This window comes from Macaca mulatta, chromosome 16, assembly GCF_049350105.2.
Source record: "Macaca mulatta isolate MMU2019108-1 chromosome 16, T2T-MMU8v2.0, whole genome shotgun sequence".
Taxonomy (NCBI): Eukaryota; Metazoa; Chordata; class Mammalia; order Primates; family Cercopithecidae; genus Macaca; species Macaca mulatta.
The window spans coordinates 66,370,136-66,389,113 of record NC_133421.1 but is presented as its reverse complement, the minus strand read 5'-3'; the positions used below and the strand labels follow the sequence as shown (position 1 = coordinate 66,389,113).

The following is an 18,978-nucleotide window of genomic DNA, read 5'->3' as shown; positions in this document are numbered from 1 at the left end:
AAAAGGTAGGCCGGGCGCGGTGGCTCAAGCCTGTAATCCCAGCACTTTGGGAGGCCGAGACGGGCGGATCACGAGGTCAGGAGATCGAGACCATCCTGGCTAACACGGTGAAACCCCGTCTCTATTAAGAAATACAAAAAACTAGCCGGGCGAGGTGGCGGGCGCTTGTAGTCCCAGCTACTCGGGAGGCTGAGGCCGGAGAATGGCGTAAACCCGGGAGGCGGAGCTTGCAGTGAGCTGAGATCCGGCCACTGCACTCCAGCCTGGGTGACAGAGCGAGACTCCGTCTCAAAAAAAAAAAAATAATAATAATTAAAAGGTAGAGTTAAGGCCGGGCGTGGTGGCTCACGCCTGTAATCCCAGCGAGATCACGCCAGCCACTGCACTCCAGCCTGGGTGACAGAGCGAGACTCTGTCTCAAAAAAAAAAAAAAAAAGGTAGACTTGGCAGGTTTTGGCCAATGGCTGGACATGGCTTTTCAATCCTGAACTGCTCATCCTGGCCTTGTGTCTGGGGAGGTGGCAGAGTGAGGGAGGTAGAGGCAGCCGGCTACCTGCCTTCAGTCTGGGGCCCCAGGTCTGGGCTACCTGTCCCAGAACCACAGTACCAGTGGGTGTGGGTGTGAGTTTGTGTGTACCTGTGTGTGTAAGGAAGGCAGCTTTAGAGAAAGCACATCTTCCTGTGGCTTGGCAAGAATCAGCTTTGCGCTGATTTCTCTTTTTTTTTTTTTTTGAGATCGAGTTTTGCTCTTGTTGTCCAAGCTGGAGTGCAATGGCGTGATCTCAGCTTACTGCAACCTCTGCCTTCCGGGTTCAAGCGATTCTCCTGCCTTAGCCTCCCAAGTAGCTGGGATTACAGGCATACGCCACCATGCCAGCTAATTTTGTATTTTTAGGAGAGATGGGGTTTCTCCATGTTGGTCAGGCTGGTCTCGAACTCCTGACCTCAGGTGACCCGCCTGCCTCGGCCTCCCAAAGTGCTGGGATTACAGGCATGAGCCACTGCACCCGGCCATCCTTTTTTTTTTTCTTTTTTTTTGAGACAGGGTCTAGCTCTGTCACCTAGTCTGGAGTGCAGTGGCGCCATCACGGCTCACTGCAACCTCTGCCTCCCAGGCTGAAGCAATCCCGCCTTAACCTCCCCAATAGCTGGGACTATAGGCATGCACCACCATGCCTGGCTAATTTTTTTTTTTTTTAAGAGATGGGGTTTTGCCATGTTGCCCAGGCTGGTCTTGAACTCCTGGGCTGAAGTGAGCCACCTCCCAAAGTGCTGGGATTACAGGAGTGAGCCACCATGCCTGGCTTGATTTCCTTCTGATGAAGTAGATGACTGTGGGCTGAAGGGCACAGTCATCTTTTGGGCTAGGAGTTGAGAGTTCTGAGTTTTAGTCCTGTTTCACTATGAATTCCTCATGGGCCTTGAGAACCACTGTCTGTCTCCAGACTGAGTTTCCCCCTTATAAAATGCAGTTGCCCAGGTGATGCCAGTCTTTCCAGTTCTGAGATGCTTCAGCAGTCAAAGCGAATCAGTGCCTTGTCCTGGGTGGAAAGAGACCCCGGGAGAGGGCTGGGGTCCCCACACCTCCCCGCTTTGGATAACACTCTAGAGCCCTTTGCATGACTCCATCCACTGCCCAGAGCCCCTGCCCCATTGAGCCCCTCCACCCCTCAGCTGGGAGGACTCTGTGGGCAGCATGGAGCCTACCACGCCACCCTAAACTGCCCCTACCATGACAGACCCCTAACACCTCTCCCTTGTCTGTTTCATCTCCAGTCTCCCACCCACGGAGCAGGAATAAACTCTTCAGGCTGAGATGGATGGGCCCTGTTAGCCTGGCGGGCTGCCCCCATCCCGCCTCCCCATCAACTCCTCTTGTCAAGGGAGGTGCCTCTGTGTGGGGGGGAGGCAGGGGGGCAAGAGCATTCAGGTGGGGGTTGGGAGTTCCTTGCTCAGAGAGCAAGAATGGTGCCCCCAGGGAAGAAACCAGCGGGAGAGGCCTCCAACTCCAACAAGAAGTGTAAGCGTTACTTCAACGAGCACTGGAAAGAGGAGTTTACCTGGCTGGACTTTGACTATGAGCGGAAGCTGATGTTCTGCCTCGAGTGCCGCCAGGCCCTGGTACGGAACAAGCATGGCAAAGCCGAAAACGCCTTCACTGTGGGCACTGACAACTTCCAGCGCCACGCCCTGCTGCGCCACGTGACCTCAGGAGCCCACCGCCAGGCTCTGGCTGTCAACCAGGGCCAGCCCCCTTTTGAGGGCCAGGCTGAGGGTGGAGAGGCCTGCCCAGGCCTGACTACGACCCCCGCCTCCAGGAGCGTCAAGGTGGAGGTAGACCCGGCCAAAGTGGCTGTGCTGACTACCGTGTACTGCATGGCAAAGGAGGATGTGCCCGACGACCGCTGCTCTGCCCTGCTCGAGCTGCAGAGGTTCAACCTGTGCCAGGCACTGCTGGGCACAGAGCATGGCGATTACTACAGTCCCAGGAGGGTGAGGGACATGCAGGTGGGTGACAGCCAGAAGTATGGGGGAAGGGCTTGGGAAGGGAGGACACTGAGCCACCTGGGAACAGCCCCAGCATGCCAGGCCCTTGGGGAGCAGCTAGGGCATTTCATTCATATCTTCTTCCTTCAGAACCTTCCCTGAGGGCCTACTGTGTGCCTGGTGCTGGGCTAGCTGCAGGGATACAACAGTGAAGAGGCCAGACCAGGCCTTGTCTTTAGTGGGAACAGGGGCACTCTTCTCACTAGCTAAATCAGATGTTGCAAACCGGTGGTCTGGAGGCTTGATTGACCCACAGATGTATTTAATTTTTTTTTTTTTTGAGGAGTCTCGCTCTGTCACCCAGGCTGGAGAGCAGTGGCGCGATCTCAGCTCACTGCAACCTCTGCCTTCCTGTCTCAAGTGATTCTCCTGCCTCAGCCTCCCTATTAGCTAGGATTACAGGCATGTGCCACCACACCCAGCTAATTTTTGTATTTTTAGTAGAGACAGGGTATCACCATGTTGGCCAGGCCAGTTTTGAACTCCTGACCTCAGGTGATCCGCCCACCTCAGCCTCCCAAAGTGATGGTATTATAGGTGTGAGCAACCGTGCCTGGCCTCTGTTTTTTTTTTTTTTTAAACATAGAGATGGGGTCACACTATGTTGCCCAGGCTGGTCTTGAACTCCTGGCCTCAAGCAATCCTCCTGCCTTGGCCCCCCAAAGTGCTGGAATGGAAATGGAAATGACTTCTGACTTAGTTTTCTTTTGGGGCTGTTTTCTGTGCCGAGCCTGTTTAATTAGTTTTCATAGTGTTTTTGAAAAACTCGAATTTGTTTCAACTTTAAAAAAACTCAGGATATAAATATAAAAATCTATATTTGTGACTATATTGAAAAGCAAGGTCCCCATGCTCTCACAGCAGGATGTGCTGGAGTTGGAGAGCAGGGCATTCCCTCTGGCTTATCCCTGGCCTTCTCTAAGCTCAGTATCACTCACATGGCCCCTGGAGACATGCAGATTGCAGCTCTGTCCTAGGTACTAACTGTGTGAGTCCTGTGGGCTGGGTTGGAGGTGGGGGAGTTGGATCTCATCCTACAGAGATGACAAATAGAGAAACAGCATACAGCTGGGACCCAGGGTAACTGGGAGTTGGGAGTGAGTGTGCCTATCAGTTAATCACTGAGCTGGACAGTGGAGGGAGACCCCCAGGAATAGGGCAGACTACGATGATGCTATGGAAAAACACAGTGAAAAAATTAGCTTTCCTAGAGCTCTTTATGGTTCATAAAGTGCTTTCACCACAACAAAAGTTGACATTTATAATTTACAACAATGCTTTGAGAAGATTTGGGGCTGGTATTAGCTGACAGCAGGTATAAGAGCTTAGAAAACTAGACCGGGTGTGGTGGGAAGCCAGGGTGGCAGGACTGTTCTTAGAGACGTCAGGAGCTGTAGAGGTGAGAAAACTGAGGCTCAGAGAGGTGAAGTGACTGGCCGAAGGTAGCACAGCCAGTAAGTGGCAAAGCCAGGATTAGTCCCTAAGTCTGTGTGACCTCAAGGCCGGGGCTCTTTCCACCACCCCGCACTGCCTGCCTCCGCCTCTCAGGACAAGCCTAACTCAGTCCTCCCTCCCTTTCTCTTCCTGGCTGTCCCAGGTGGCCATTGCCAGTGTCTTGCACACAGAGGCCTGCCAGCGCCTGAAGGCATCCCCATATGTGGGGCTGGTGTTGGACGAGACCAGAGACTGGCCGGAGTCACACAGCCTGGCCCTGTTTGCCACTTCGGTGTCCCCCTGTGATGGCCAGCCTGCCACCACCTTCCTGGGCAGTGTGGAGCTACAGGAGGGCGAGGCCACTGCTGGCCAGCTCTTGGACATCCTGCAGGCTTTCGGCGTATCTGCACCCAAGCTGGCCTGGCTCAGCTCAAGCCTCCCCAGTGAGCGCCTGGGGAGTGTGGGCCCACAGCTCCGGGCCACTTGCCCACTGCTGGCAGAGCTGCACTGCCTCCCTGGCCGCACAGATCCTGAGCCCCCCGCCTACTTGGGTCAATATGAGAGCATATTGGATGCCCTATTCCGCCTCCATGGTGGTCCTAGTTCCCACTTGGTCCCTGAGCTCCGGGCAGCACTGGACCTTGCAGCTATTGACTTGGCAGGGCCTCGGCCAGTACCCTGGGCCTCCCGGCTGCCTGTCGTGGAAGCAGTGGCAGAGGCCTGGCCTGGCCTGGTGCCCACCCTGGAGGCTGCAGCCCTTGCCTCACCTGTGGCGGGGTCACTGGCCCTGGCCCTGCGCCAGTTCACCTTCGTGGCCTTCACCCACCTGCTGCTGGATGCCCTGCCCTCTATGCAGAAGCTCTCCCTTGTCCTGCAGGCAGAAGAGCCGGACATGGCCTTGCTGCAGCCCCTGGTGATGGCGGCTGCGGCCTCCCTCCAAGCTCAGCGCGGCTCAGGTGGGGCCCGCCTCCAGGGCTTCCTGCAGGAACTGGCATCCACGGACCCTGACACCAGCAGCGGGCGCTGCACCTACCGCGGCGTGGAGCTGCTCGGTTACTCAGAGGCTGCGGTCCGGGGCTTGGAGTGGCTCCGGGGGTCCTTTCTGGACTCCATGCGGAAGGGCCTACAGGACTCCTACCCCGGGCCTTCGCTGGACGCCGTGGCCGCCTTCGCGGCGATCTTCGACCCCCGCCGCTACCCTCAGGCGCCGGAGGAGCTGGGCGCGCATGGCGAGGGGGCGCTGCGGGTGCTGCTGCGCGGCTTTGCGCCTGCCGTGGTGCGCCAGCGGGCACTAGGGGACTTCGCGCTGTTTAAGCGCGTGGTGTTCAGCCTTGGGCGGCTCGGCCCGCGGGCCCTGTGCACTCAGCTGGCGTGCGCGCACTCGGAGCTGCACGACCTCTTCCCCGACTTCGCTGCCCTAGCCGCCTTGGCTTTGGCGCTGCCCTTTGGCGCTGGCCTGCTGGACAAGGTCGGCCGCAGCCGGGAGCTGCGGTGGTGGGGGCAGAGCGGGGTCGGGGAAGGCCGGGGGGGCCACGTGGTGAAGATCGCAGTGGATGGGCCCCCGCTGCACGAGTTTGACTTTGGGTTGGCTGTGGAGTTCTTAGAGAGTGGGTGGGGAGAGGGCTTCCTGGGGTCGCAGCTCACCTGAGGGTGGCCTCCTTCTCTCGGCCCAGCCAGCCTGGGGCCCTTAGGGCCAACCTAGACTTGACCATGCTGCACCCAAGATGATCTGCTGACTGTGGCCTCCCAGGGGCCTGAGGCCACCCACCCACCCTTCTGGAGCTTCCCACCAACCCCACCCTGTAGGCTGTGGAGGAAGGGACTGGTTCAAGAGGGGCCTGGGTGGGTGGGCAGAGATGCTAGGATCTGGGGCACCCTAAATCATTCCTGGCCTTTACACAGTTAGATGAGGAGTAGCTCACCCTTTTTCCTTCTGGATTCAGCCCAAGTTTGGGCTCCCCCCAGAAATATGGGAGTTCTTGGCTTGGGGGAGGAAGACTAGGTCTTGGGAATTGAGGGCTGAGGGAACGGACACTGGTCCTTGGCTGTTTCTTTCTTTTTCTTTCTTTCTTTTTTTTTTTTTTTTTTGAGATGGAGTCTTGCTCTGTCATCCAGGCTGGAGTGCACTGGCACAATCTAGGCTCACTGCAACCTCTGCCTCCTGGGTTCAAGCAATTCTCCTGCCTCAGCCTCCCGAGTAGCTGGGATTACAGGCGCCCGCCACCACACCGGGCTAATTTTTATATTTTTAGTAGAGACAGGGTTCCACCATGTTGGCCAGGCTGGTCTCGAACTCCTCACCTCAAGTGATCCACCTGTCTCGGCCTCCCAAAATGCTGGGATTACAGGCGTGAGCCACCGCGCCCTGCCCTTGGCTGTTTCTTAGTCCCACTCCCGGCAGTGTCTCTTCTCTTCAGCTGTGACTGGGGAGTAGATGACTGTGCTTGTTTCTGACACACAGCACAGTGTCCTCTCTGTACCCAAGCTGGTGGTTCAAGGGCCAGTGGTTCCGGGGAGACAGTGTTTCCCTTCCTCCCCTCCTCACCAGTGGGCTGCCTCAGGCCTTTTCTGTGTATAACTGTGTATATAGACATAAAACCTACAAATGTGAAATAAACCTATGCTATCTTTCATAGTGTTACCACACAAACATCTAAAAGGACTACTTTTGGTTTTGCAATGACAGGGTCCAAAAATGCCCCAGATGGGCTGGATTTATTTATTTTTTCTAATTTTTTATTCCTCAAAGTCCAGTTGCTCTCCAAGTTCCTACCCCTCCTCTGCCCTTGCCTCAGACCTTTAAGACCAAAGACTGCAAATCCACAGTGCTGTACCTGCCGCCTCCGAGGACTGGCCTCAAGGCCCAACCCAGGGACGCTGGCTTATTTGCCTCCTGGGGGAAGCAGTTTAGACCTCACCAGAGCTGGGGAACGCATCCCTTCAGAGCCCATGGGTTTCCCATTCCCTCCTGTCAGCCCTGGCTGTGAAAGCCTGGGGATCTGGAGGGAGGGAGGATAGTTAGAGAGTGACAGGGGCGAGAGCTAGCCTGTTCCTAATACCCCTGGGTTTGAGTTTAATTTGCAATAAAATGGAATCCCAGCACATCATGCAGTCTCCATGGTGGTGTGTGACAGGGGCCTGCCCAGACCCCTCTGTCCCTCTCTTGGCTGGGCTGCCCTGGGGTTCAGTATGCTGCCTCAGTAGGGGCGGGAGGGTCATCCCTCTGGGCTGGGAGCCTCCAACTGTAGAGTCCCTGCCTCTGCTTCCCCAGCTGTGGGAAGGAAGGGCACAGGGAAGGGGGCTGTAATCACCCTGGGTCTGGCTGGTGCCACTCTGTGAAGAGAGATACAGGTTTCTACCCAGCTCCACACCCAGGGAGCCCATCCGCCTCTTGTTCTGGCTACAGAGGTAGGAGAGAGCCCATTTCAGACCGTGCCCTTCTTCCTCCTGCAGCAGGCCCGGCCTCCAGCGCCCCCAGCCCCCTGCTGGCCTCCCTGCCCCTGCCCACCCGGCCTCTGCAGCCCCCGCTGGACTTCAAGCACTTGCTCGCCTTCCACTTCAATGGCGCTGCCCCGCTCAGTCTCTTCCCCAACTTCAGCACGGTATGGGCTGGGCTGGCGGGTGGGGGCATGCACCCAAGCTTGTGGGTGGGCATGGAAGTTGGGTTCAGGGGCCAGCTCTCAGCAGCTGGGTCTAACCAGGAGCTTGTTCTCCAACCGCCCTCAGAGGGGATAGGTGCTCCCCAAATAGAAACCCCTATTTGGGACCCTAGGAGAGGGCCCCGCTCTCTCCTAGGCTGGGGAACAAGACGGTGTCAGCCCTCTCCCCACCCCCACCATCATAGCTGCTGGGCCTGCAAGAGCCTGTAGCCTGTGCATTCCACTTGAGCTTCTGTGTAGGCGCTCCTGTGGATGACGTGTGTGTGTGTGTGTAACTGACCTGTGCCTTTGTGTTGTAGTTTCTGTAGGTCTTGTATGTTATATGTGGATGTGAGTTTGTGTGTTGGTGTTCAGCGTGTGTTTGTAAACAACTCTTTGTGTGTGGGTAATTTTATGTAATTAAGGTATTTGCCTGTGTAATCTGAGGGTTTGTTGTGTCCTTGTGTCTTTTAAGTGTGTGTTTGGCGTGTATCTGCCCTCTAAGCATATGTTTTTGTGTGGTTTGGGTGATTGTGAGTTTACCTGTGGTCATGTGCCCTTTGTGTGCATGAGTGTGAATTGTTCTGCTTGTCTGAGCATTTGTAACTGCCTGAAGCTTTTGTGCTGTGTATGTGTCCTGGTCTGTACATTTCCTTGTACGTGTGTGTGCATAACAAGTGTAGTATGGGCCAGGTGCAGTGGCTCAAGCCTGTAATCCCAGCACTTTGGGAGGCCGAGACGGGCAGATCACGAGGTCAGGAGATCGAGACCATCCTGGCTAACACGGTGAAACCCCGTCTCTACTAAAAAATACAAAAAAACTAGCCGGGTGAGGTGGCGGGCGCCTGTAGTCCCAGCTACTCGGGAGGCTGGGGCAGGAGAATGGCGTAAACCCGGGAGGCGGAGCTTGCAGTGAGCCGAGATCCGGCCACTGCACTCCAGTCTGGGCGACAGAGCGAGACTCCGTCTCAGAAAAAAAAAAAAAAAAAAAAACAAGTGTAGTATGAATTTTAATTCACTATATAAGGGATCAGCAACCATCTCCGTTTTTTTAAATTTGGAAAAATCAAATGAAATCATGGGTGTGGCATGCCCCATCCTGAGCAGATGGTGGCAAACTCCACCTTAGTCACACTTAGGAATCCCTTCCTCCCACCCTCCAGGGTTAGACAGAGGTCCTAAGGAGTCTGAGGCATTTGGGAGGTGGTCCTCTGGTCTCAAGTCCCTGCTGTCGCTTGCTGACAGGCTCACTGTTGAAAGGCATGGTTCCAATTGCAGGGGGCCCCTGCAGGCCATTCTCCTCTGAGGTCCTGTCCCCTGAGCCCCTTGCTGGCACTGGGTGCTGTGAGAATTTGAACCTCTTTCTGTTCTCAGGGAAGTTTCTGCACCCATGTGCTTCTCTCTAAGCTCTGTTTTCTTTTCTTGGGAAGGTTTGGAAAGTTCCTTTTTTATTTTATTTTATTTTTATATAAGCAGAGATGAGGTCTCACTATATTACCCAGGCTGGTCTCAAACTCCTGAGCTCAAGGGATCCTCCCACCTCAGCCTCCCAAAGTGTTGAGATTACAGGTGTGAGCCACCGTGCCCAGCCTGGAAGGTTCTTGACAAGTTCAGACAATTGCATTTGGCCCAACCTCCTGAGAAAAGGGAACATCAAGCCTTAATTCTATAGAAGAAAATAATGATTTAAAATAAGGAAAAGAAGCCAGGTGTGGTGGCTCACACCTGTAATCCCAGCACTTAGGGAGACTGAGGTGGGCTGATCACCTGAGGTCAGGAGTTTGAGACTAGCCTGGCCAACAGAGATGGCAAAACCCCATCTCTACTAAAAATACAAAAATTAGCCAAGCATGGTGGCAGGTGCCAGTAATCCCAGCTACTCGGGAGGCTGAGGCAGGAAAATCGCCTGAACCCGGGAGTGGAGGTTGCAGTGAGCCAAGATCGTGCCATTGTACTCCAGCTGGGGTGACAAGAGTGTCTCCATCTCAGGAAAAAAAAAAAAAAAGAGATAGTGAAACCCCATCTGTACTAAAAATACAAAAATTAGCTGAGCATGGTGGCAGGCACCTGTAATCTCAGCTACTCGGGAGGCTGAGGCAGGAGAATCGCTTGAACTCAGGAGGCAGAGGTTGCAAGATCTTGGCTCTGCCATTGCACTCCAGCCTGGGTGACAAGAAGGAGACTCCATCTCAAAATAAATAAATAAATAAATAAGTAGTAAGGAAAAGAAAAAAAATCCAAATTAATATTCCAAAGAAACAATCCTCCTCCTTAGGGAACCTTAGGCCTCCACTTGCTGCTCCCTGCCTCCTACTGGCCCCCCACCTCCCCTGGCTGTGGCTCTCACTCTCTCAAGAGAGGTCGTCATGGCTGGGCACGGTGGCTCACATCTGTAATTCCAGCACGTTGGGAGGCCAAGGCAGGCAGATCACTTTGAGGGTAGGAGTTTGAGACCAGCCTGGCCAACATGGTGGAACCCCGTCTCTACTAAAAATACAAAAATTAGCCAGACGTCGTGGTGGGTGCCTGTAATCCCAGCTACTCAGGAGGCTGAGGCAGGAGAATCACTTGAACCGGAGAGGTGGAAGTTGCAGTGAGCTGAGATCATGCCACTGCACTCCAGCCTGGTTGACAGAGCAGTACTCCATCTTAGGGAAAAAAAAAAAAAAAGAGGTCATCAGCAGCCTCAGGCTCTGTGACAGTGGCAGAGCTGATGAGATAGGACTTATCTTCCCCCAGCCCACAGGTCCAGGCATGAAGCCTGGGTGATGGGAGAGGAAATTCCAGCAGAAGGGTTCTTTGTCTTTTCCCTGCCTCTCCTTGTTTACAACTCTCTGTCCCAATAGTTGTGATTATTGCAAAGGAGAAAAAAAAAAAATGACCTAAGGGGCACCAAGAGATGCCAAGGCGATCACCAGAACGTGGTTCTATGTCCCAGTATCATGCAGGGCACTCTGACCATTCCCCTGCTTCCAAGCAGAAGCCCAGGCTGACAGATAAAGACAGCCAGGGAAGAGGCTGTTTCTTTTTCTTTTCTTTTTTTTCTTTTCTGTTTTCTTTTCCCTCCCCTCCCCCCCTTCCCTTCCCTTCTTTTTTTTTTTTTTTTTTTTTTTTTTTTTTTTGAGACAGAGTCTCACTCTGTCACCCAGGCTGGAGTGCAGTGGCCGGATCTCAGCTCACTGCAAGCTCCGCCTCCCGGGTTCACGCCATTCTTCTGCCTCAGCCTCCCGAGTAGCTGGGACTACAGGCGCCCGCCACCTCGCCCGGCTAGTTTTTTGTATTTTTTAGTAGAGACGGGGTTTCACCGTGTTAGCCAGGATGGTCTCGATCTCCTGACCTCGTGATCCGCCTGTCTCGGCCTCCCAAAGTGCTGGGATTACAGGCTTTAGCCACTGCGCCCGGCCTTTTTTTTTTTTTTTTTTTTTTTTTTTTTTTTGAGGCAGAGTCTCACTCTGTTACCCAGGCTAGAGTGCAATGGCACAGTCTCAGCTCACTGCAACCTCTGCCTCTCTGGTTCAAGCCTCCTGCCTCAGCCTCCTGAGTAGCTGAGACTACAGCCACGCGCCACCACGCCCGGCTAATTTTTGTATTTTTAGTAGAGAAGGGGTTTCACTTGGCCAGGCTGGTCTCGAACTCCTGACCTCAGGTTATTCACCCATCTTGGCCTCCCAAAGTGCTGGGATTACAAGCGTGAGCCACCACACCCAGCCAGCTGTTTCTTTTTCTTTTTTCTTTCTTTCTTTCTTTTTTTTTTTTTTTGAGACAAAGTTTTGCTCTTGTTGCCCAGGCTGGAGGTGCTCTCAGCTCACCGCAACCTCCATCTCCCCGGTTCAAGCAATTCTCCTGCCTCAGCCTCCCAAGTAGCTGGGATTACAGGCACACGCCATCACACCTGGCTAATTTTGTATTTTTTTTTAGTGGAGACCGGGTTTCTCCATGTTGGTCAGGCTGGTCTTGAACTCCCAACCCGAGGTGATCTGCCTGCCTCGGGCTCTCAAAGTGCTGGGATTACAGGCGTGAGCCACCGCAGCTGGCCCAGGTGTTTCTTTTTCCAACATCCACAGGATGGAAAAGCTCTTCCTAGAAGCTGACGACGGCCCACTTCAGTCATCTTTAGTTTTGTGCTGCCCCCAATCCCTGCTTCCCAAGCCAACCCCAGAGTTATTATGCCCTCCCACTCCCTTCACAGATGGACCCGGTCCAGAAAGCTGTCATCAGCCACACGTTTGGGGTCCCCTCCCCTCTGAAGAAGAAACTCTTCATTTCCTGTAACATCTGTCACCTAAGGTTCAACTCAGCGGTGAGACAAAGTAGTGAAAGCAGGTCTGGGGAGGGGGCTGGGCAGGGAGAGGGCTGGAGGCTGGGCTTTCAGGGTCCTTCTGGGAGGAATACCAGTGGCAAAGGGGCTGTGGTCTGTATTTTCAATCCCTGGCTGCAGAAGAGGCACTCTTGGTCCTTTAACCATCGCACCCTCTCCTCTCTCTAGATTCTTCTGCCCCTTCCCCTTCTGCCCACCTATAGCCCAGTGGGATTCCATTTCCTTCCCCCCAGGCCTCCCTCCTGTGTTCTGGATCCTTCTGCAAGAGAGCAGACTGCCCTTCCTCCACTCCGGGTCCCAGGGGACCATCTCATCAGCTCCTGATCTGAGTTTACAGAATGTGATCATGCCCATCACCTTAAATAATAGTTCTCATGATACGTCTGTGAGAGGGGTGGAGGCAGGATTTTTGTGTGTTTGTGTGTTTGTTCTTTTTTTTTTTGAAGACAAAGTCTCACTCTGTCACCCAGGCAGGAGTGCAGTGGCGTAATCTTGACTCAGTGTAACCTCCACCTCCAGGGTTCAAGTGATTCTTGTGCCTCGGCTTAGTAGCTGGGATTACAGGGATGTGCTACCACACCTGGCTAATTTTTTTGTATTTTTGGCAGAGACAGGGTTTCACCATGTTGCCCAGGCTGGTCTCGAACTCCTGGGCTCAAGTGATCCACCCACTTCGACCTCCCAAAATGCTGGGATTACAGGTATGAGCCACCGCGCCTGGCCTAGAGACGCTATTATAATCCCTGATTTTCAGATGAGGAAAGTGAGCCTTAGAGAGGTTAAGTGACTTGCCTAAGACCACACAGCTGGTTAGTAGCAAAGCTGGGATATGAACCCAGGCCTGGCTGACCCTAAGGTCTATGACTCTACTACAGCCTACCCCTTTCTACTACATCCTACCCTTAGGTAGAGGAGGAACCTCATTCTGGCCTCGCAGGGAAGGTCTACCTCCTGTCAGGCAATCTGGGGTTTCAGTTGGATGTCAGCAGAACTGCTGTGGTGTCGCATCCAGGGAAGGGCTGTGGGAGCCTGTCTTTCCCACGTTTCGAGGAGGTGGGCCAGGGAGCAGCAAGTGAGGACCCTTGGAGGGAGGACACTGACAGACCAGATTTGGGGATTCCCTTCAGGGCTTCTGTTTCCATGAGTCCTGCAAGAGATGGAGGAGAGGCTGGGCGTGGTGGGTCACGCCTTTACAGCACTTTGCGAGGCCGAGGTGGGTGGATCACTTGAGGTCAGCAGTTAGAGACCAGCCTGGCCAACATGGTGAAACCCATCTCTACTAAAATAAAGAAAAAAAAAAAAATCAGCCAGTTGTGGTGGTGGGTGCCTGTAATCCCAGCTACTCGGGAAGCTGAGGCAGGAGAATCACTTGAACCCAGGAGGCAGAGGTTGCAGTGAGCTGAGATTGCTCCCACAGCACTCCAGCCTGGGTGACAAAGCGAGATTCCGTCTCAAAAAAAAAAAGATGGAGGAGAGAATTTGTTCCAAGACAGGAACCATGGCTTCTTCCTGGCAAATAGCAAATGCTCAGTAATGATTTGTTGAACAAGTGAACAAAGGGATGAATGTTCTGGGGTACATATGCCCCAAAGTGTGGGGATTGCTTTGCTTTCTCCATTTGTGCATTGATACACTCAATAACTAACATTCATTGAGCACCTACTCTATGGACTCAGCCCTTGTAATTCATGTTCCCATGTAATTCTGACAACCCATGAGGTCAGTACTTTTTTTTTTTTTTGAGACGGAGTCTCACTCTTCGCCCAGGCTGGAGTGCAGTGGCTTGATCTTGGCTCACTGCAAGCTCCGCCTTCTGGGTTCGCACCATTCTCCTGCCTCAGCCTCCCAAGTAACTGGGACCACAGGCGCGCGCCACCACGCCCAGCTAATTTTTTGTATTTTTAGTAGAGATGGGGTTTCACCGTGTTAGCCAGGATGGTCTTGATCTCCTGACCTCATGATCCGCCCGCCTCTGCCTCCCAAAGTGCTGGGACTACAGGCGTGAGCCACCGTGCCTGGCCGAGGTCAGTATTGTCGTCACAGAGTTTATGGATGAGGAGACTCAGGCTCAGAGAGATGATGTTACTTGCCTAAAGATGTAGTTAGTGGCCGGGCCTGGTGGCTCACGCCTGTAATCCCAGCACTTTGGGAGGCTAAGGCGGGTGGATCATGAAGTCAGGAAATTGAAACCATCCTGGCTAATAAGGTGAAACCCCATCTCTACTAAAAACACAAAAAATTAGTCTGGTGTGGTGGCACGCACCTGTAATCCCAGCTACCCAGGAAGCTGAGACAGGAGAATCGTTTGAACCCAGGAGGCGGAGGTTGCAGTGAGCTGAGATGGCACCACTGCACTCCAGCCTGGGCGACAGAGTGAGACTCTGCCTCAAAAAAAAAAAAAAAATCAGAAAGCAAAAACAACAGCAAAAACAGATGTAGTTAGTAAGTGGCTGAGTCAGATCTGAAGCCAGAGGCTGCCTGCCTTGGAGCTCATGTGCGAGAACACATTCTGTAAACCTCAGAGCCACATGTACTATGGTGATGATGATGACAAGGACAAGGACTTGCCCTTTGTGTGCCTGAGCCCTGCCTCCCTTGGACCTGTCCCCTGCTGGGCTCCAGTTCATGAATGGGGCATGTGGACTCAGCCAGTGAATGGTGACCTCTTGCCTCCCTTCCCCAGAACCAGGCCGAGGCACATTATAAAGGCCACAAACACGCCAGAAAACTCAAGGCTGTTGAGGCTGCCAAGAGCAAGCAGAGGCCACACACCCCGGCCCAGGATGGGGCTGTAGTGTCCCCAATCCCAACGCTGGCCAGTGGAGCCCCTGGAGAGCAACAGAGTAAAGGTCAGTCCTGAGCTCTTCTCTTTCCCAAATCTCCACTCCAAATCTGGTTTCTGACAAGGGGTTGAGAGATTTCTGCTGCTTCTTTTTGCTTGTGTTGGAGTATTCCATACAGACAGGCAAAGGTACACAAGTGTACCACTCCATGAATTTTCCTAAGCTGAACACGTACCCAGATCAGGAAACACGTTACCAGCACCTCAGAAGCTTGTCTTGCACCTCTTCCCGGTCATTACCCTGAAGTATTCATTTCCAAGGACTGCCTCCACAAATGACTACATTTGTGAAGTTAGGCATGGTGGCTCACACCTTGTGATGGTTAACACTTTGGGAGGCTGAGGCAGGAGGATTGCTTGAAGCCTGGAGTTCGAGACCAGTCTGGGTAACACGGTGTGACCCTGTCTCTACAAAAAAATTTATTTGCCAGGCATGATGATACACACCTGTAGTCCCAGCTGCTCAAGAGGCTGAAGCAGGAGGATCTGCTTAAGCCCAGGAGGTCAAGGCTGCAGTGAACTATGGTCATGCCACTGCACTCTAGCCTGGGTGACAGAGCAAAACCTTGTCTCTAACCTCCCCCGTCCACCCAAAAAAAAAAAGAGACTCCAATCTGGGTGGCTGGAAACAACAGAAATGTATTTTCCCACAGCTCGGAGGCCAGAAGTCTGAAATCAAGGCGTTGACAGGGTTGGTTTCTTCTTGGGGGCTCAGAGGAGAAAGTGTCCCATGCTTCTCTTCTGGCCTTTGGTGGTTGCGGGCATTCCTTGGCACTCCTTGGCTTATAGACGCATCACTCCAATCTCCTCCTCCATCTCCACATTCTCCCTTGTGTGTCTCTGTGTCTCCACAAGCTCTTCTTATAAGGGTACCAGTCACTAGATTAGTCCCACCCAAACCCAGCATGACCTCATCTTCAGTAGTTTTATCTGCAAAGACCCTGTTTCCAAATAAGGTCACATTCTGAGGTTCCAGATAGACATGAATTTTGGGGGAGACACTATTCAACCGACTGCAGCCCCTCTAATGGTAAATACGATCCTGACTTCTCAGCATACATCAGTTTTACCTGTTTTTGGTGAATCATAGAGTATGTAGGGTTTTTTGTATCTGTTTTGTTTCGTGTTTTTTTGTTTTTTGAGAGAGAATCTCGCTCTGTCTCCCAGGCTAGAGCACAGTGGTGCAATCTTGGCTCACTGCAACCTCTGCTTCCCAGGTTCAAGCCATTCTCCTGCCTCAGCCTCCCAAGTAGCTGGGACTACAGGCACCCGCTACCACGTCCAGCTAATTTTTTTAATTTTTAGTATAGACAGGGTTTCACCATATTGGCCAGGCTGGTCTCTAACTCCTGACATTGTGATCCACCTGCCTTGGCCTCCCAAAGTGCTGGGATAACAGGTGTGAGCCACCCCACCCGGCCTGTATCTGGGTTTTATTCATCTCTCACAAACATTCATCAACATTCATTGTATCTGTAAGATTCATCCATGTTTTTGTGTGTAGCTGTAGTTTGTTCTTTTTCATTGCTGTGTAGTACTCCATTGCAGATCATACCACTACTTTTTTTTTAATTTGAATTTTTAAAAACTTTTTTTTTTTTTTTTTTTTTTTGAGACAGGGTCTGGCTCTGTCACCCAGGCTAGAGTGCAGTGGTGTGATCTAGGCTCATCCACCTCCCTGGCTCTCAAGTGATCCTCCTCCCTCAGCCTCCCAAGTAGCCAGAACTATAGGCATGTGCCACCATGCCTGGCTAATTTTTGTATTTTTAGTACAGATGGTGTTTCACTGTGTTGCCCAGGCTGATCTTGAACACCTGGACTCAAGTCATCTGCCCACTTTGGCCTCCCAAAGTGCTGGGATTACAGGTGTGAGCCACTGCATCTGGCCCCTACCACTTGTTTTGTTTTGTTTTGTTTGTTTTATTTTTTTTGAGATGGAGTTTCACTCTGTCGCCTAGGCTGGAGTGCAGTGGCGTGATCTTGGCTCACTGCAACCTCTGCCTTCCGGGTTCAAGTGATTCTCCTGCCTCAGCCTTCTGAGTAGCTGGGACTACAGGCATGTGCCACCACGTCTGGCTAATTCTGTATTTTTAGTAGAGATAGGGTTTCACCATGTTGGCCAGGCCAGTCTCGAACTCCTGACCTTAGATGATCCACCTGCCTCGGCCTCCCAAGGTGCTGGGATTACAGATATCAGCCACCGTATCCAGCCCGTACCACTATTTTTTAAAAATCTGCTCTCCTGTTGGTGGACATGTGGGTAGTTTCAGTTTTATGATATTATGAATAGTGTTCTCTGAACATTCTAGTACATCTTTTTTGGTGATCTCTGCCTATTTAAGTTAGTAAATAAGAATATGAGGGCTGTGAGGGCTTTCTGAGACCACTGTGTCCAACTTAAGTGATTTCCGATGGGGAAACTGAGGCCCAAGTCTGCCCAGTGAGTTGGTAGAAAAGTGGGGCCTGGAATTCAGTGGTGGTCATCCACCAGAGGCCCTCCAGGTCACCTCCATGGTCAGAGCTGAAGATCGTGGTCTCCAGCGTCATATTGGGCCTCACACTCTGCCCCCATGCCTTCCATCTCCGCAGCAGTTCCTGCAGTCCCACCTCTTGGGTCTCCACTCCAGCCACCACCAACTCCGGACCCTACATCCAGGGAGCCAGCCCACGAAGAGCTCTTGGATGCTGCCTCCTCCTCGTCCTCTTCTTCCTCCTGCCCACCTTGCTCCCCAGAGCCTGGGAGAGAGGCACCAGGGCCTGAGCCAGCGGCAGCTGCCGTGGGAAGCAGCGTGAGTGGGGAAGGCAGGAGTGAGAAGGGGCACCTCTACTGCCCCACGTGTAAGGTGACAGTGAACTCGGCCTCCCAGCTTCAGGCTCACAACACAGGTCAGTGGTCCCCAGGAGCTGGAGCCTGGGGAAAGGGTGGGGCAGAAGCTGAGCCTCACCAGATGAGGGTAGGCTTGAGTTCCTGCGTGCTTCGCTCAAGGGTTGGGTGGCAGAGGCGTTGTGCTCGCGTATTATTGAGCGGGTGTTTCTGGGTCCTCCCATTACTCCTTGGGGAGGAGAATTGGGAACAGAAGTCTGAGGCAGCAAGAACTGAGGGTCGCTAAATCTCTGAAGGGTCACTCCACAGGAGACAGGAGACACCTCCCTCTCTCCTTAGATCACACCTAGAAGGAAGGGACTGAGATCAAAGCAAAGGGGAAGCCAGCCATTTGTAGTGCAGGGAGGCCTTCCATTGGAGGGGCTGGCATGAAAGGACAGAAGCTGGGAGGGGAAACCACGTGTGGCTGGAAGGCGATGTGCGCATAGAGCTGCTGCGAGGCTTACAGGGAGAGCCAAACTGCGTGAGTGTGGAGGGGTCTCTGCAGCCCCTGCAACCCCTTCCTGCTGCCGAGAGACTGCCTTCTTCCCTCTCCAGGAGCCAAGCACCGGTGGATGACGGAGGGTCAGCGAGCGGCTCCCCGGAGGAGCCGGGGCCGCCCGGTGTCCAGGGGAGGCGCCGGACACAAGGCCAAGAGAGTGACAGGGGGCAGGGGCGGCCGGCAGGGGCCCAGCCCTGCTTTCCACTGTGCTCTCTGTCAGCTCCAGGTCAATTCAGAGACCCAACTCAAGCAGGTGGGAGAAGTGAGGCTGGGACTGGGGTTGGAGCCAGGGGAGGGGGTGAGGGGCAGGGCAGGAGAGGGAAGGATCCTGAAGAGGGCAGGCAGGGCAGAGCAGAGCGGGCTGGAGGAGCGAGGCCAGCAGGCCAACTGAGGGCAAAGGCCAAGACTCCCCTTCCCTTCCCAGAGCCTACCCCAGGGTGAGGACCCAGTCTGTGTGCTTTGGATGTACGAGCTGTGGGTAGAGGAAGGGGGAGAGAGTCGAGGATGATGGTCTTGGGGTCCTTGGGCTTTGTCATCTTGTTCCCAGTCTGTCTGTCTGTCCATTAGCACATGAGCAGCAGGAGGCACAAAGACCGCCTGGCCGGGAAGCCCCCCAAGCCCTCCAGCCAGCACAGCAAGCTGCAGAAGCACGCAGCGCTGGCTGTGAGTATCCTCAAGGTATCTGTCTCCAGGCAACAGAGCTGGGACTGGGTCAGGAGGGGAGAGGGTGGGCTGGGAGGGCCAGATGGGGGATGTGGTGGGGCAGGAAAGAGACCACCCTGCACTGAGGCTGCTGGGCGGTGAGAGAGCTGGGGCTGGGAACTGGGATCTGCC

The 18,978-nt window shown here is 53.6% G+C and overlaps 1 protein-coding gene across 34 annotated transcripts in view; it reads left to right on the top strand.

Moving 5' to 3' along the window:
• Positions 1–18,978, top strand: part of ZNF385C (zinc finger protein 385C) — a 67,975-nt gene that overhangs the window by 46,843 nt on the left and 2,154 nt on the right. For 7 of the 34 annotated variants that reach the window (XR_013406811.1, XR_013406810.1, XR_013406808.1 and 4 more), the window contains exons 3-8: positions 7,435–7,583; positions 11,809–11,919; positions 14,621–14,786; positions 17,369–17,665; positions 18,201–18,397; positions 18,712–18,822. Coding sequence is in view for 20 of the 34 variants with exons in the window: in XM_001108755.5 (XP_001108755.3) it covers positions 7,435–7,583; positions 11,809–11,919; positions 14,621–14,786; positions 17,369–17,665; positions 18,201–18,397; positions 18,712–18,822 (1,031 nt within the window). In the remaining 14 variants the exon portion in view is untranslated. Of the gene's footprint in view, positions 1–1,776; positions 2,509–4,144; positions 6,632–7,434; positions 7,584–11,808; positions 11,920–14,620; positions 14,787–17,368; positions 17,666–18,200; positions 18,398–18,711; positions 18,823–18,978 lie in introns of those variants that run through there. The other 27 variants (XR_013406814.1, XR_013406813.1, XM_077971772.1 and 24 more) reach the window with 10 other exon arrangements.